Source organism: Rattus rattus, chromosome 11, assembly GCF_011064425.1.
Source record: "Rattus rattus isolate New Zealand chromosome 11, Rrattus_CSIRO_v1, whole genome shotgun sequence".
In the NCBI taxonomy this organism is placed as follows: Eukaryota; Metazoa; Chordata; class Mammalia; order Rodentia; family Muridae; genus Rattus; species Rattus rattus.
This window is the reverse complement of record NC_046164.1, coordinates 34150278-34167850: the sequence shown is the minus strand read 5'-3', so window position 1 is coordinate 34167850 and position 17573 is coordinate 34150278. Positions and strand designations below refer to the sequence as shown.

At 46.6% G+C, this 17573-nt stretch overlaps 2 protein-coding genes across 2 annotated transcripts in view; one reads left to right on the top strand and one right to left on the bottom strand.

Moving 5' to 3' along the window:
- The first annotated feature begins 220 nt into the window (after positions 1-220).
- The window catches only part of Igfbp7 (insulin like growth factor binding protein 7), a 61489-nt gene continuing 44136 nt past the window's right edge, over positions 221-17573 (top strand). The window contains exon 1 of the mRNA XM_032916035.1: positions 221-742. Coding sequence (XP_032771926.1) covers positions 271-742 — 472 coding nt within the window. The 5' untranslated portion in view covers positions 221-270. The remainder of the gene's footprint in view (positions 743-17573) is intronic.
- LOC116912127 (ran guanine nucleotide release factor-like) lies at positions 15239-15796 on the bottom strand. The gene has a single exon (XM_032916036.1). It carries the CDS (start codon positions 15794-15796, stop codon positions 15239-15241), a length of 558 nt encoding a protein of 185 aa, XP_032771927.1.

Below are 17573 nucleotides of genomic sequence, written 5' to 3'. Positions count from 1 at the left end.
CTTCCAGTGCTGGAGAGTGAAGACAGGGGCAGGGGGCTGAGCAGGAGTGGGCTAGCGAGCGTGCTGGGCATGGGACGGGCTCGCCAGGGCAGCGAAGATGCCCACGACGGTGGGAGGCCGGATCCCGGGCGGGCGGAGCCGGGCCGGCAGCAGGCAGACTCTCCGCCCCGGGGAGGGCCCCCGCGGAGCGCCGGGCGGGGCAGCGGCTTTAAGGGTTGGCCTCGGGGACCCGGGCTGCTCACTTGCGCGCTCGCGTCCAGCCACCCCAACATGGAGCGGCCACCGCGCGCCCTGCTGCTGGGTGCAGCCGGACTGCTGCTCCTGCTCCTGCCCCTCTCCTCTTCCTCCTCTTCGGATGCCTGCGGCCCGTGCGTGCCGGCCTCCTGCCCCGCGCTGCCCCCGCTCGGCTGCCCGCTGGGTGAGACCCGCGACGCGTGCGGCTGCTGCCCGGTGTGCGCTCGCGGCGAGGGTGAGCCGTGCGGGGGCGGCGCGGCCGGCAGGGGGCACTGCGCGCCGGGCATGGAGTGCGTGAAGAGCCGCAAGAGGCGGAAGGGTAAAGCCGGGGCAGCAGCCGGCGGTCCCGCGACCCTCGCCGTGTGCGTGTGCAAGAGCCGCTACCCGGTGTGCGGCAGCGACGGCGTCACCTACCCCAGCGGCTGCCAGCTGCGCGCCGCCAGCCTGCGCGCCGAGAGCCGCGGAGAGAAGGCCATCACCCAGGTCAGCAAAGGCACCTGCGAGCAAGGTGGGAACCAGCGCCTTCCCCGCCCACCCCACCCAATCCGCGCCGCCGCCGCCGAGCATCCCTGGAGACCCGCGGGAGGGAGGAGTTGATGGCTGCCCAGTGTCCCGAGCCAGGGGAAACGCCTCCCGGTTCTCTTGGGATGGTTTTATTTGGAGTTGCCTGTGTGCGCCAAGAAAGTGAGAAATCGCAGTAACGGGTGTAAATATAGAAAAGATTTTCCGAGACTCCGAGGCACAATTTACCCAACTAGCCTGCAGGGCAAGTCTCAAAAGCCTCTACACTCTTGAAAACCTTTTCATTCTTTCCTTTGGGTGTGTGCAGAGAGATGGGTAGACGGGGTAACAGAGAAATACAAAGGAAAGACTTTCAGAAAGTCAATTTAGTAACCAGATTTTTTTTAAATTGAAGTTTATATTAATATAATATTGGAGTTTCCAATTATCAAAATGGTAACCTAGCTAGGGCATTATACTTGGGGGTAAAAAGAAACTCAAATGCTTTGATGTTGTGAACCCTCTGACCGTGTTGTTTTTCTTCTCGGGCCTTAGTTATGTTTTTGTCATAATCTGTCCACAGGATGCAAAGTTCCGCAGGAATGGCTTTGACATTGTGTTTGTCTATTGTGTCCCATACTAATCTAAACTTGCTCAAATGAAGTTGGAAAAAATAAAGTCTGAGATTGGGACCAAAAAAAATTAGAAACTTTAACTCTAGTGCCTGAAATAACATTTTCCATGGGCAGTCGTTTCGAGGGAAAGTTAGAGCCCAGGACTGGCAGCTGCTGCCCGGGCCTCAGCCAAGGTAGGAGGGGAGGTGAGGAAAGTCAGCTGTTGCTTCTTGAACACAGTTCAGAGTTTCTCCCGACTTCCCAAGTAACAGTTCTTTCTTTACAGCTTTTCCCAGAAATCCGCTATTGAAAACCTGATATAGTGTAACTCAGTGTTACCCACTTATGGTATTGATGGTATTATCACGTACGTTTATAAAATCACAGACCAAATATCCCCATTTCCAGCAAAACCAGCCATTTTCCTCCTCGGCTCTAGCACAACAGTTACAACATGAACGGATATGCACATTGAGGATTCATTCCAAATATTGAGAGTTTCTTATAAACATCCCAAGGGGAAACTTTCCCAGAATCTCAGAGTCTTTGCCCTATCAGAGCAGAGTAGCCTGACTTCCCAAGTGGTGTTTCCTCATCTGTGGTGAGTTTACATTGTTAATTTTTGTTATTTTATATGCTTATATTATTTTATTTTTAGTATATATTTATTATATGTATCATATTGTATATTTCTATATATCATTTATAGATTACACATTTATAAAACAGTTTGACTTATTTTATAATTCATAAAAATAATGTGTTAATTATGCAAAATAACAGGTTTTATTGTGACATTTCATAAATGTACTTTTATTATGTTTAGTCTCACCATGACCCTCTCCTTCCCTCCTCCTCACTCTACTTCTTCCTCCCGTCTTTTGGGGGGATCGAGTTTTATCAGTTTCCTTCTTGCTCCTTCCTTCCCTCAACACTCACATGGTTTGATAAAGAAATAAGAATGAACACGCCCAGTCTGCCCAGCTCTTCAGCCCCTCTTCAACCACTTTAAGGGTATAGCTCAGGAAGATGGTGAGAAATAGCACCTAGAACTGGAAACCTTGACATAAACCAGCCTTTCGTCTCTCCGGCCCATCCTGACAAACAATGGGGGCTGGCTTCTAGGGCTATGATAGGAGGGTGCCAGCGAGAGCAGGAAGAGGCTAGAGAGCCTCCAGAATACCTTCCCGCAGCAGAAGAGAATGGGCGATTATGTGTTTATTTGGGGTCCTAGGTATAGTTTGACAATGACGAACGCTAAACGGACTGAGAACTTCTTGCTTGTGTACCATTTAGTGCTCGGTCTTTGCAGAGAGTAAAAATGCACTTCCTCCCTTCTTCTGGCCATTTCTTTCCCCAAAAGAAACTTGCATTGTGTTTTCTTTTTTTTTAATTATTTATTTGTGTACGTATATGAGTACAATGCTGCTGTCTTCAGACACACCAGAAGAGGGCATTGGATCCCATTACAGATGGTTGTGAGCCACCATGTGGTTGCTGGGAATTGAACTCAGAACCTCTGGAAGATCAGTCAGTGCTCTTAACCGCTGAGCCATCTCTCCAGTCCCGCATTGTGTTTTCACTGAGGGATAGGAGGTGTATTTTTGCAGAACTCAGTCTGGTGACATAGCCAATCCACAGTCTTTTCTTCTGTTTCCATTAAGCATAATATTTATTGAGCAGCTAGCCAGCTCCAGGTACGCATTGCTGGGATGCACTGGGCAAATCCAGTCTTGACAATGAAGGGAGTATGTATGAGTTACACATTGCCGAGCACCTTCCCTAGATCCCTGGAGCACCTCCTGATGTTCACCGAGATCACCATTCTAGAGAGAGCTTGCTCTGCTCAGTTCTGTGTTTCTGCAGTCGAAGGCGAAGCCGTCTGCTTGAAAAATCTGTTAGAAAGATAATGCGCTAATGATCTCAAGTTTGGGAGCCGTCAGTGTGAACTGAGTGCCGGTAGAATTCACTAGGGTCCTTGGCTAACTAGAAGGGGGAACTGACAATTCAGTTTCATAAAAAAAAGAATCAGGACAGAGATGATGAGAGTCACAAAGTCAAGATGTCAGGACAGAAGGGGTTGCTCTTCTCTCCCGGTTCTCAGACCTTTTGTTTGCAGTCCTCTAAATCTGAGTCCCTTGGCACCCAGGTCGTTTCTCTGATATATTTGAGTACCATTTACTCACTCTTCAGGAATTTTACTTGTGGACCTAGAATGCCACCACTCAGTCTCTCTTCTCAGTTCTTCCATAGCTCAGTTCGAACAGCCAGTGAGGCAATAGGAGGGTCTTCACCATCCAATTCCATCAGACCTCTTCCCAGTCTCCCAAGCTCCTGCTACGCTATATGGCTGGTGTTCTGCATGCCTTTGGAAGTGCAGTGCCTCCTACCTATACCCTGCATACAGACACAGACAGACACACACACATAGAAACAGACAGACAGACACACACACATACACACGGACACACAGAGAGACAGACAGACACTGGAATTCTTGTCACTGTCTCTGTGACCACACACACACACATACACACACACACAAACATACACACTCTTCATTATGATGTTATTATTCTCCTAGTACTGGTCAACATCAAGAAATTCTTACTAGATCCATGCTGTGTCTTTGTACAAAGGTTCCATAGCTGACAATCAGCTGTAGACCGTGACTCCCTGACTATGAATGTTAGGGCTACCGTGAACCACTAGCTTTTGTTCCCTCATGACCTCACTGTCCATAGGGTTCCTCGTCTGTAAAATGAAGTTACAATTACATCACAGGGTTTTCTGATGATTAAATGCTGTGAAAATTAACTGTAGAAACCACTGGATGAAGATTGGTGTCATTGCTCAATCAAAGTTAGCTCTAGAGGAGAAGAGAATCTTTGTTGCCCAAAGAGCCCAAACCTCCAAGGGCCCAGATCAATACTTGAATGGACTGATGAATGAAAGACTCCCCCAGCACTCTTCAAGTCTCAGGGTAAACAACTTTGGAGAAATAGACACAATTTCTTACTTGCAGAGTTCAAGGAAAGCTTTAGACAAAAACAAAGGATACTTTTACATAGTTGTGTGTACCCTGAAGAATGTACCATAGAGAAATGGGATGGGGGCTGGGAGTGAGTAAGGCAGGTAGTGAGTGCGGTAGGTGGGGCGGTGCCTTGAGCCAAAGAGCACAGATCTGAGGAGGACCAGGGCGGTCGCCTGAGTGGAGAATGAGCTGTGCAATATAGACCATCCTGCCATCTTCTTAAACGTCCGTCTTTCTCCTAGAATAAAGGGCAGCCTGTCTTATGATGCCTTTCAAACACAGTGTCTGGCTAACAATTAGAGCTTGGCATATGTTAGGCAGACAGAGGAGACCCTCTGGGAATGTGGACAATGGGGTCCCTGCTGTGTGCCCTCACAGACAGACAGACAGACAACAGACAGACAGACACACACACACACACACACACACACACACACACACACAGAGCAGGGAATTTATCTGTACTTAGCCATCTGATCCCATGGTCACTTTCCACCACATCCCCAGACTCTTTCTTTACATTGATAGCTACAGTCAGGTCTAGGAGCTGTGTTGTAAGTAAAAAAATAAAATAAAATAAAAGCTTCAGTGAAGTTTATTTGGCGAATTAAAAACCCATTCCTATCCTTGAGTGAACCCAGGAACTCCACCGGAAGCTGAAACAGAGGAATTCCAACAGTCAATGAACTTGTTAGGGGACTGGTTTATCTTGAGACCGGACATGTCAGTGTAATGTTTTGTTAAGATAATTCTGTCTTGCAGAATGAACAGATTTATGCTGAGGAGGGTATCCAGATTTAGCGGGGAAGGAGCCAATAATGACTTCTTGGGGGAGTGATATCCTGGTTGAGATAGAAAAATAAAATAATTAATTAATTTAATAAAAACAGTTAGCTAAAAAAGATATAGTATGGGGCTGGGAATGGAGTCAGGGGGAAGAGGACATGGAATATTATTTAGCCCTGCAAAAGAAGAAAATCTTGTCATTCGTGACAGCATGGATGAACCTGGAAGACCATGTTAAAATAAGCAGTACTCAGAGAGATGATCTTGCTTCTACATGAAAACTTAAAACGTCAGACTCAGAGGAGCAGAGAACAGAAGGTCCTTTTCTACAGAGGTGGAAGGTGAAGTTGGTATAGGAGAAACTGTAGAGAGGTTAGTCAAAGAACACAAAAGACAATTAGGAAAAAGTCTAAGAACTGCCAGTCCCAAGACCCTGACTTGCCATGACAGGCTGTGTTTACCGGGCATGCCCAGTGTTCCCTCTGCTTCTGAACAGTCTTACTAGGTTCTGCCTTAGATTGCTTGCATACTAGCCAGTGCTGCCTCTGTATTACAGCCCCACCATTACTCTCTGTCCTTGCTTTCAGATCAGAAAGACAGAGAAGGGGGTTGGGGGAGCTGCCTATAAGAGAGTCAATGACTGCAGACTCACGGTTGAGAAAGAGACATACAGGGCTTCTGTGACAACCCCTTCCCCTACCCCCATAACCCCCAAAAGTAACATCCCAGGCAGAAAGCCATGAAGAGAACACTTTAAAACTGTGATAAGGAAGCCGAAGTATAGCTCTCCACAATTAATGACTCCTTGGAAGGGGTGCAGAGGGCAAGGACTCAGTTCTATTTAAGGGGCTGGCCCCTGGGAGTTTGACCATGCTCCAGTACATATATGGGCAACACAAATGGGACTCGTTTCCTTCTCTTCCTGACCCTCCTCCTTTCCTCCTCCTCTTCCTCCTTCTTTGGGGGTTGGGGGGAGTCAGAAGGGTGAGTGGACCTGAGAGGTCTGGGAAGTGAGTGTGACCCAGGTGTATGGAATTCCCCAATAATCAATAAAAATATTATGTTGGGAAAAATCTGCCCCAACCCGATAATAATACCTCTATAGTTTTATAACTTTCTTGGCCTTGTTTGCCCTTGTTAAACATAGAAACTTCTGGAATGATAAGCAGATCATTAATTCTTCCTTATGGCTTGATCCTGTTCTAGTCACTAACTTGGAGGAAAGCTTTGAGCTCCTGGAGTAGCCTTAGAAAGGGAACAACTTTGAAGAAGGGGTAAAGGACTCAGGCAGGGTCCTTTTAGAGCAGTGGTTCTCTGCCTTCCTGATGCTGTGACCCTTTAATACAGTTCCTCATGTTGGGGTGACCCCCCAACCATGAAAGTCATTTCATTGCTACTTCATAACTATAATTCTGCTACTGTTATTAATCATAATGTAAGTATGTGGGATCTCTGATGTAGGACCCCCAAAGGGGTCACAACGCACGAGCTGAGAACCACTATTTGAGAGAAAAGCACTCCAGAGACAAGGTACAGTCTACCTACTTTGGGAATTGGTTATTAAATGGCAGGTGCCCATTCCATAGTTCTTCAAGGAAATAGAATTTAAAAGCCTAAACTGAATAGGCACAGGCACATTCACATCACACACCAGGAAGAAACCTGTAACATGAGTACTGTGGCGTGGTTGTGTGGGAGTTGAGAAGGCCTCATTAGAGCTGAGAAATGGCCTCACTTAGGAGGGCAGAGTGGAGGAGGCTGTTACCACTTTCCCCTCCTTCACACTGGTCAGCTCGGAGATAGAAAGATGGAACTGAGCAGGCAGTCACTGACATCCTTCGTGTGGTTTCTGCCCTGTCCCTGGAAGGGTCCACTAGAGACTCGCGTTCCAGAAGAAACTGCCTTATACGGGTGTTCTTTTGGACAGCTCACTAACACAATGCCCTTGGTTAGAGTCCAAGGGCAGCTGGCTTCTCTCATTCTGGGTAGAGTCCAAGGGCAGAAGGCCTCCCTGGTTCTAAAATCTGCCTCCCAGTGGATTAAACTGTGAGCTTCCTCTACCTCCAGCTGCCCCATATGGGTTCTGACTTGGCCTCTACGCCTTTAACTATAGCACAGACATCTTCTTAGTAACCAGTTGAAAGGAAAGACCGAGTTCCTGTCAAAAGAATTAAGCTGGGGGATCCATGAATGCTGCTCCCTTTGGGAGTTTATGAGTGACTAGATCAGAAAGTTTTGAAAGTGACAGAAACTTAGGTATACACCATAATTCATGTGCCTGTTCACTTAAGGTAACAGTAAAGATGCCCCCCCCCAGATACCCTTTACTCTTTGAGTGGGGTTAGGGTAGAGGCATTCAAAATACCCATGGGAAGAGCACCCCTACATACACCATACACCAAGATGCTGATGGAATAGGAGAGTAATAGGGAGAAGTCAGAGTAATAGGGAGAAACGTGTCTCCTTTTCACTTGAAATGTATATGTATTAAAGAGTTGAATCATGTTTTATCACAAATTCAATTAATGGCAAAGCAATCTGACTCTTGAAAAGGCTAATGTGCTGAATTGCTTTCTGGGTTCACAGAGGACAGCAAGGACAGATTAGCCACAGCTGGGTTTACAACAGGCCCCACCCCCTTAGCATCTCTAACCCAGCAGAAGGTTGGGGGTTGGGGGAGGCAGCATAGCTGTCCAGGAAGTCCAGGGAGGAAATCCTGCTGTTCCCAGAAGCAGGCCAGAGAAACACAGAAGTCTTGCCTCTGAAAACTAAGAAAGGTTCAAGCCAGGTAAAACAGGCTAAGTAACCTAGCGTTGACAAAGGCCCGTTCATGAGGTATGGTGATCTTCATCAACCCACAGTAAGTGTCCATGAGATCAAGGCCAAGCCAAACGGACAGGTTCACAAAGCTGGACACTATAAAAAGGCAGTTGTCACAGCCCCAGGATAAAAGTGTGTAGTGGTACAATTTAGGCCTCCTCCTTCACAGGATGACTTGCGTACTGTAATCTCAGCATATCTCTGCTTTCTCAACTTGAATATCTACTCCACACCTAAGGGTGGTGCGTGGGTAGCGCCACTGTTCACCATTACTTTGCATTTGTAGGTATTGAAGCCTATTTACTGGTAGTGGTGGCATTAGACTCTTTTTTAATTTATTTCATGTGCATTGGTGGTTTGCCTGCATGTGAGGGTTTTGCATACCCTGGAACTGGAATTACCAACAGTTTTGAGCTGCCGCAGGGAGTTGTGCCTCTCTAGGAATTCAACTAGGAGTTGAACCTCTCTAAGGAAGAGCAGCCAGTGTTCTTAACCACTGAGCTACCTCTCTCCAGCACTTGTTAGACTCTTGACAAGGTACAGAGGGACAATTCATGGAAGAATTTGAGAGCTCAATTCATCATATTCCATTTTGACTCTGGAGGAAAAGAAATAAACAAACAAATAAACAAAAAAACAGAAAGCCAGTGATTTAATATTCTAACAGGCATTGGTGCAGCTGATTGTCATTGCCTTGTTTCTCACAGTGTCTTTTGGGAGAAGGGACATCTCCACCTTCTACAGGAGCTTGCTTGCTTTCTTTTTTTTTTTTTTTAAGATGTCATACAAGTGACAAGTTTTGTCTCTGCTTGTCTCCCGTTGAATGAGAAACATTTACCCGGCATTTTGTCTACGTCAGCACAAATTAGCAGCCAGCGGTCAGGTGGTGGAGTTGGAAAGACTTTGGATCTGACATCTGCTTCGCTCTCTTCTGGCTCTACTCCAGGCAAAGATGAAAACATTTATCAAGAAAATGGATCTCCTGGAACTTTCCAAAGGTTTTGAAAGGGACCACACAGAAATGAAGCCTCAGGAATGTGTCGGGGCAGCCCAGGCCTAGGACTCCAAGCTGGTTCATTCTCCAGGGGAGTTTTCAGAACTCGGGGATCCAAAGGGGAATTTCAATCGTGGCTTCAGCAATTAAATGGTAACCTTGGCTTCCAAAAGGAACCCCCTCAGGAAGCCATCAGCTTTTGACGGGAACGAAATGCGTGCTTCTCTGTGAGCACAGACATCAAGGAGCGGGGTCCTGCAGTGTGGCCCCTTATTAAAGATGCTAAGCCCGGCTGGAGAGGGCAAGTTAGGGCAGAGATAAAGACGCTGCCCGATGTTTGACAAGCCTGGGCTTCAGAACTAGAGACCCCCGGGGACTCAGGTATGTCTGGGATCAGAGGCTCAGAGTGGTAGAGTAGAGTGGATCTGACTTGGCTTTGTGGGCCATGGATGCCTTTGGTTCACTGGTAACTGGCAAGGCAGGGCAGGGCAGGTCTTTCTAAGCTCAGCCGAGATGAGACAAAGAGAACCTCCCACTCGCTCGATACCACCCAAATGCTCTCCACTCCAAGGCCTTTTTCTTTGTATCCATTCTGCCTGGCCCATCACTGCAGGCTGCCCCCTTTTCCTGTCTAGCTGAGCTCAGAGGTATAGGCTTTGCTAGTTACAGAGCTGCAGTCGTGTTTTAAGCGGTGAGCTCCGCTCAGCACAGTTGCCTGAGTCACCAGATTCCAGAGCCGCGCCTGACCCGCCCCTGTGAGAGCACAGTAAGCAAACAGTCAGCATACCTCTCTCCTGGAGAAGCGGGAAGCTCGGCACACAACATCCAGAAGTGGGGGCTACCCCTCCTTTTCTTAACACTGCCCCAAGAAAGTTTCTCTTCGGATCTCTATGCACTCCATCCATCAACTTGAACCTATAGACTCCATCAGGATAAGCCTGGGGGAGACAGCTCAGCTCCCGGACCGGCCTGTGGTGACTATAGGTACAATAGGACTGCAGGGCTGACACCAGACTGTCTCTACCAGCCTTTTCTTCTTGTGGTTTGCTTGTAGTGTGCTATAGCAGACAAGACCTGGTATGTGTGAAGAGATACAGCACAGAGCTTCCACATGTGCACTCTGGAGTCAGTCAGAAGAGGCCTAAATGCCTCTTCCCTGTTGTCTGAACCAAACTTACTCTGTTCATTTTCTTAGCTGAAATGCAGCTACGATTATATCTTCTACTTAAAGGTATTAGGAAGGTGAGATAATATAGGAAAATGATATTGACGTCTAGCACGCGGAAAGGCCTCGTTTTGTTTCATTTTCATTCTTATCGTTACTGGCATTATGAAGCCTGAGTACCATTTCTAAGTACCATTGAAATAGCAACAAAAGCCAGAGACAGAGGTATACACTTGTAACACCAACACTTAGCAGGCTGGGGCAGGAGACTTGGAGGCTCCAAACTGGCTTAGGCTATCTAGCAGAACCTGCTCTCAAAGATTTAAAAAAAAAAAAAAAACAAGTGTCATTTCTAAGGCGTGATGCTGCCTTACTCTGACCAATGCAAGCACGACACTACTTTATATGTCCCCAGGTTAGATGTGAAGACTTTGTTTATGGCTACACAATAACATAGGGTACTGAAGTACTGAAGACCAACCTCTAGAAACTTCTACCTTGTTCTACAAGGACAAGGAATCCCACCTGTCCCTGTGGGATCTCGGACTCCATAAAGAGGGTCTAGTGGCTGGCACGTGTGCTTAGACTCTATGGCTAGCATGTATACTGTGCTCTAGAGCACAGAAAGTGTCTGTCTTCCAGCTCAGTGTCACTTGTATTGATTTCTTGTGGCGCCCCTCACTGGCTTTAGTCTACAGCTTTGGGTTCAGGGGTCATTCAGTACAGTAATCACTGCTATATATATATATATATATATATATATATATATATATATGTATGTATGTATGTATGTATGTGTGTATATGTGTATATATGTATATATGTATATATATGCATATATATGTGTGTGTATGCATATATGTATATATATATATTAGTTAAACTATTGACTTCATAGAGGATAGTGAACAAAAATCACACTCTGGAAAATGAAGAGTGCCATCAATGCTAGGAGGGGGCACACACTGGGCATACTCTTTGGCTCTTAGAGTCTTGTTGATAAAAGAAAAAATCCATATATAATAGTTCCTTTGCTGCGTAGCTTAGCAGGAACACATTTGAAAAAAAAAAACAAATCAAAAAATTCCACTGCAAATGAGCAAATTGAGACTCAGGAGGTGCCCACTTTGGTCGGCCACCTCTGTCTGAGAGATGATAACATTTCCTGTCAAGTGGGGAATAGAAATGAGGATGCAGATGGGAGGGGGAAGAAAATGACTGGCTTTGCAGACCCAGCACCTGAAAGCTGAGTGAACTCGACAGAGCATTGTGACCTGCCACTTTCCAGGTGCAAGGCCACCTCACCTTCTGGAGCAGTCGTCCTTCGCTGGTCTGCTCGCCAGGGCGAGTCACAGAAGGCTATGCCTGAGCTCCCCTCCAAGATTCTGATTTAATTGGTCTGGACATGGGCTGAGCCAAGGAACTCATAAACGTTTTCCAGATAATTTAATGTCCTGCCCGGGCCTAGACCTATCATTGTTTTAAAGTGATTTCTGGTGACTATGGGAGACTCTCATTCTTCGGGAAATTCTTATATGATGGGGCAGCATTTGCTCTGCTTGCCCAGAATTCCGTGTTTCACAGCCAAGGGACTTTTGAGGATTCCCTTTGTCCACCGTAGCGATTGGAAGCTCTTGAAACGCATGATGGCCTCTCATGCTGCAGGCAGCTCAGGGCTTGCCTCTGTCTTTCCTCCTGGCTAGTTCCATGCTCTCGCCTGTTTGGACAGAGTGGAAATGTGTTCGCCTCTGTCAGCATCACACCACTTGAGAGTTTACCTAAACCCGCATGATCCAACCTGTCGGATGTTTCTCGAGAGCATGGCTTCCTTGAGCCTCAGGTTTTCATCCGCTTTGCTCACCTCCGAATCCCCAGCATCGGGAAGTCTTGGGATGTAGTCTAATTGGCACCGAATGAGCAAATGCATGAACGATGAAGGTTGGTTTTTCAGGTAGCCTATTGGAAAGAGGAACCTTCTTCACCTCTGTCTGATTATCTGAACTAACACCTTTCTGGGATCTCTAATAGGATGGGGTAGCTCCACCCAACTTAGCCTAGAGGGGAGTCTCTTGTCACTCCGCTGAGACCCTCGAGATTGACATGTCCCTGATGACGTCAAGCTCAACAGTGAGCATGGGGGTTGCCCGAGTTCGTGTATTTTGAACGTTCAGCAGTGTCAGGACTTTTAGCCTCCTGAGAAGGTCATGTAGTCTCCCTTCCCCCACAGTCAACAGAGAACACAGATATGGTGGCTGGTCATTATTTACAGGACTTGTGTCCTATCAATTTCCTTTGAGCACAGAGTTAGCGAAGAGCTGCTGCTCCTGTGGGTACTACAGATGAATCCCGTGTTTTGTGTGCACGTTTCTGTTTGAAGGCTACCCTGTAAGGGCTCGAGTTAGGGTATCAAGCAAGTGTCTGCAAGTGTAAAGTGTGCAGGGGACACTTGGAAATGACCATCCCAACAACGAGCTGTAGGAACCTTGCAAGGACGTTGAATGCAGAACCCATTTGTGAGTTGGGTCTTCTTTTGATGTCCCACCATAATGTAATGGTGGGCAAGAACAGATGTTGAGGGAACCATTTGGGGGTTGGCTCTTGATCCAATAAACACATTCTGTCCCTGGCTTTATTGTTCCATAGCAAGCTGGATTTTGTCCTGACCCTTGACCTTCTGACCATCAACTCCCTGACCGCTCTTATTTCATAGGGCAGCAGGAAGGTTATATGGGAGACTGCTCTCCCGTTTCTTCTTCCTGCCTTCCTACCAGCTAGCAGGAAATTAGCCCTTTGGTTCCTACCCATGTCGTGCTATGTGCCAAGAGGAATTTATGTCACAAGAAAGATACGGACATCTCCTGTATGGATCCTGCAAAACTAAAGTCTGTTATGATTGGTTGGGAAGTGCAGAAAGGTATAAGAGATGGTAAGACTCAAGGTAGGGCAGCCTCTGTATAAGGCCAGTCAGTAAAGACACTCAGCCATGAAGGATGTATACCCAGGCATGCATACATGTAACTTCATTAGGAATCACCAGAAGCATATTTTCCTGGGATGGAGAAATGAACAAGGGTGCAGTCATACTTGTATCCTATACATAGAATGAACAAAGACATTTTAACCTGATCATATACTGTAGGTGCTTATAAGTAGTATAACTGCCCTGATACATAGTATATAAACAAATGTATACTTGCTTCACCCAAAAGAGCATATGGGGGTGGAAAGGAGTGGGTTTTGTTCTTGTTTGTCAACAATTGAACTAATGATAAATGTTAATGCAAAAGAATCTTCAAGCTTGTTTGAAGGGCTGGAGAGATGGCTCAGCACTCAAGTGCTGCTCCCCCAGAGGACCCAGGCTTCATTCGCACCACCCATGTGGCAGCTCACAAACTCCATTCCCAGGGGCTCTAACACCCTCCCCAGCCTCTAATAGGCACTGGATGTGCAGGCAGGGCACAGACATATGTTCAAGCAAAACACCCTACACATAAGAATAATATTTTTAACTTTTGTTAAAATATAAATAAATGCCTTGATAAATGCCAAGGGAAATATAGAGTAGATTTGCATCACTCTATCTAGTTCCTTGGCACAAGAAATAAAAGGGAAGTCTTAGATAGGTGCTGTGGTCTCCTGGGACAGTGGGGGCACCGTCTTCCTGTCAGTCTCCAACAACTCAGGGTCTACCGTTTCTCCCTGTGGACAAACCAGGAGGGATTTAGGTTCTACATTTATAAATACTTGTTAAATAAAAATTAAATAAATAAATCGTTGTTAATTAACTTCAGCTGCTATGCAGCTTCTGTGTGTCCTGAGAATATAGGCATATTTAATTTTAATTTTTCATAAAGATCTTTTTGTCATAAAAAAAAGCCAACTTTGCCCCCAACGCTCACAAATCTGTGGCAGGAAGATTAAGAGTCAACACGGGAAGACTGTATCTGAAAATAAAACAAAACAACCAAAAAGGCTCAACCACTCCCCACAAACTAACAGGGTAGAAATCTGAGGGGCTTTGCCAAAATCAAAGACAGCCCTTGTCCTTGGAGCCGACCTTGAGCCCTTGCAGAGGCCGTAGAGTCTTGTCCCTGTCTTCCTCTGGAGTTTCTGTCTCCAGCACCGTCATCTGTGAGGCCGTTATCCCTGCTAACAACACCGCTGACAAGATACTTACAGCACAGAGGAAGCTGCCTGTGGCTTCCAGCAGAATTTTTCACATTTTTTGACCAAGAGATAACATAACAGCACAATGGGATTTATGAGAATTTCCCTGTGGGTTAGAAGGCGGCATCACCCGTTTAATCCCCAGAAGGCGGCCGTGATAGGGTATCAGCTGCACGCTATAAAGTAGGCCACCATGAGGCAGTGCATCTGGATGCCCGAGTCCTGCTCCTGTTACCAGAAAACAGATGTCGCTAAACCAAGGATTCAAATGAGTTGGTGTGAATGCAGGCGTAAGAACCACACTCAATCCCAAACCTGCCACACCAGAGTGCCAGAGCCTACTGAACTAGATAGATGCTTCTTCATTCATTTACAGCCTGCCAGCCTGCCATCTTCCTTTCTGGAAGGGTCTTGGTGTGGGGCCCAGGCTGGCGGCACTCAGGAGCCTGCGCTTCAGCCTCTAGAATGCTGGGATTGCAGGTGCATGCCTCTACTCCTGACTTTGTTTATAATTCTGTTGTTGTTGTTGTTGTTGTTGTTGTTCTTCTTCTTCTTCTTCTTCTTCTTCTTCTTCTTCTTCTTCTTCCTCCTCCTCCTCCTCCTCCTCCTCCTCCTCCTCCTCCTCCTCCTCCTCCTCTTCTTCCTCCTCCTCCTCTTCTTCTTCTTTCTCCTCCTCCTCCTCCTCCTCTTCCTCTTCTTCCTCCTCCTCTTCTTCTTCTTCTCTCCTCCTCCTCCTCCTCCTCCTCCTCCTCCTCCTCTTCTTCTTCTTCTTCTTCTTCTTCTTCTTCTTCTTCTTCATAAGTCGAGTTTCTTTCTCCAGAGGAGGTGTCTTATGTCCACATCCAGGGAGGCAACAGAAAGAAACTCCCCCTCTCAGAACTGGGCCCCTGAGTCCTCAGCAGCACGTTGTGTTTGAACCATCTTTACTGGGGACCAAAGAGGTTGGGGTCATGAAGAGTCAAACTAGTTACCAGCTGTTCAAAGTTACCTAGGCTCCAAGGTGGACATGACAGATTTCCAGGGCCAAGAGACCTGCTGTGACTTGGGGGCTGATTGAAGGTGAGCGAAAGATCAGTGTGATACTGGGGCAACCGAAGCAAGGCCTGATGCAGTGGGACATCCTTTGCTACCTGTTGGTCCTCTTTAGCGACCTGCTGCCTACCAGAAATGAACCAGGCATCTTGACAGCAGCCTCTCAGGGATAAGTCCTCCAAACAGAGAGGCTGCACAGATAGCACGTGCACAGCCCTAGCCCCCTGCACCCCACCGATGCCCTCAAAATGGTACCACGCAGCCGCTTCGCCCTGCACGTGGACCTGCAGCTCCAGAAGTTCTTTGATCAGACTCAGGTCAGTCACAGGATGGCAGAAAACTTCTTGGTTGTCTGGCAACGGTCGGAGGTCACTCACATCAATGGCACCTGCGGGGAGGATGGTGGAGAAGGCGCCTCGGAACAGTGGACAGTGTCTGGTGGGCTCCATAGATCTAGTACTTGAGTCTTGACATTAGTGAGGTTTTAAAGAAACCTACATGGTCCTTTGAGGCATCTTTTCCCCTGGTGTTTCCGGAGCAGCCATAACCTCCTCCTGTCCTACTAAGCTCCGGGACCTTTTGTTTCTAGTTCTTAATCCACATATTCTTCCACCTTGTGTTCTTACTGTGCATTTCCTTTGTTAAGCTGCCTGCTCATCTCCCCGGTAACTGATTACTACCAGCAGGAGAAAGTGCTCCTGTTTATTCTGTAAGGCCATATATGTGCTTTTCAAGAAAAGTACCCAGAGGACCAACAGGTGCTCTTTGATATGTTAAAATAATTTAAAAGACTCAAGTTTTGACAGTGGCATTGTCTGATGTAGCTGGATAAAATGATCCCTGAATCCCCGTGATCAGCTTGGCTAATTGCAAGCGATCTAAGACTGCTCGGATCGGTTTGCTTTGTGAAGTGAAATAACCAACATGTCATTTCATTTCCTGTGGGGGCACGAAAAGTAAAGCAGATCAGAAGAGGTAATCAGAGAAGTCCTTGTGTTCTAAAAATAGCACCTAGCCTCCGCAGAGGGGAAGCCTACGGACAAATTACTTTTCAATCCGCTTGAATAAGATTGAGTCCTCTACAGAGATTTCACCATGGCGGGCACACATTTCAAATCCACAGGATAAGAATGTGATCCGCTGAGCTCATAAGAACCAGCGTACCTCTGTGCTAGGGACCGCAGCAGATGTCCTTTGGACATCAGCAGAGAAAGTGGTACACAGTCGTTTCTCGTGCAAATGTGACGTTTGTTTTAGATTGGTGGGTTCTTGTGTGAACAAGGCACTGAAACTGTGCATAGGAACATCGTGTGCACATAGTGTTTTAGTGTATAAAAGCTGTCAGTTTATGCCTCTCTGGCTTTGGACATTCGTCACTTACACGTGCCCTCTTCCAATCTCCCTCTTCAGCTTATAAAATTATTATTACAAAGGAATATCATGAGCTCTGCCTCCGATGGTTATAACCATGGTTAGGGAAATTAATGAAGTGACAGATTTGAGCCCCTAAGACTGGGAATGCATGGACGAATGCAAGATTTCGTTCCTTTTGATTCTACCAGTGATGGTAGCCACAACTCTGACTACATACCAGTTAGTTAAGTACCTTGTGTGCACCTATGTCAAACGTTTGCTTCTAATTGAGCCACTCCATGTCTGTCTGGGCCACTCCTTTCTCCTCAAGTACTCACAAGCAGAGTCCAGGACTACTCTATTATCAAGTTATTTGGACCAACCAATTAGTAAAGAGACCTGCTACTAGTTTCTGTGGAATAAAATATAAAGTACTTACACTTAGCATCCATTTGAGAACATCTGGTCCTTCTTCCTACCAGTCATTAGCTAGGTGAAGAATTAGCAGCGTCTGCCTGCTAGAAGCTTGTGCTGCATATTGACCTGGAAAGGGGTAAGAAGGGCAACTCTTACGTTATCTGTCACACTTTAATGAGTACAAGAGAGTACCTCATCACCCTGCCAAACACTATAGGAATTAGGAATGACTGGGTCCTCAGTTAAGAGTGGGAAGGCTTACTGAGTTTCATGCCATACTGTAGCTAAGGGCTCTAGAACAGACAGGGATCTGTGTTGATGGGGAAATGGCAGGAGCAGAGTTTCTCCATCTCCCTGAATGCAGTCTCCTTGGCAGAATAGATGGAACAACCAGAACCAACGGACGAGGGGGGGAGAGGGAGTTGTTTAATGGATACAGAGTTCCAGTTTTACAAG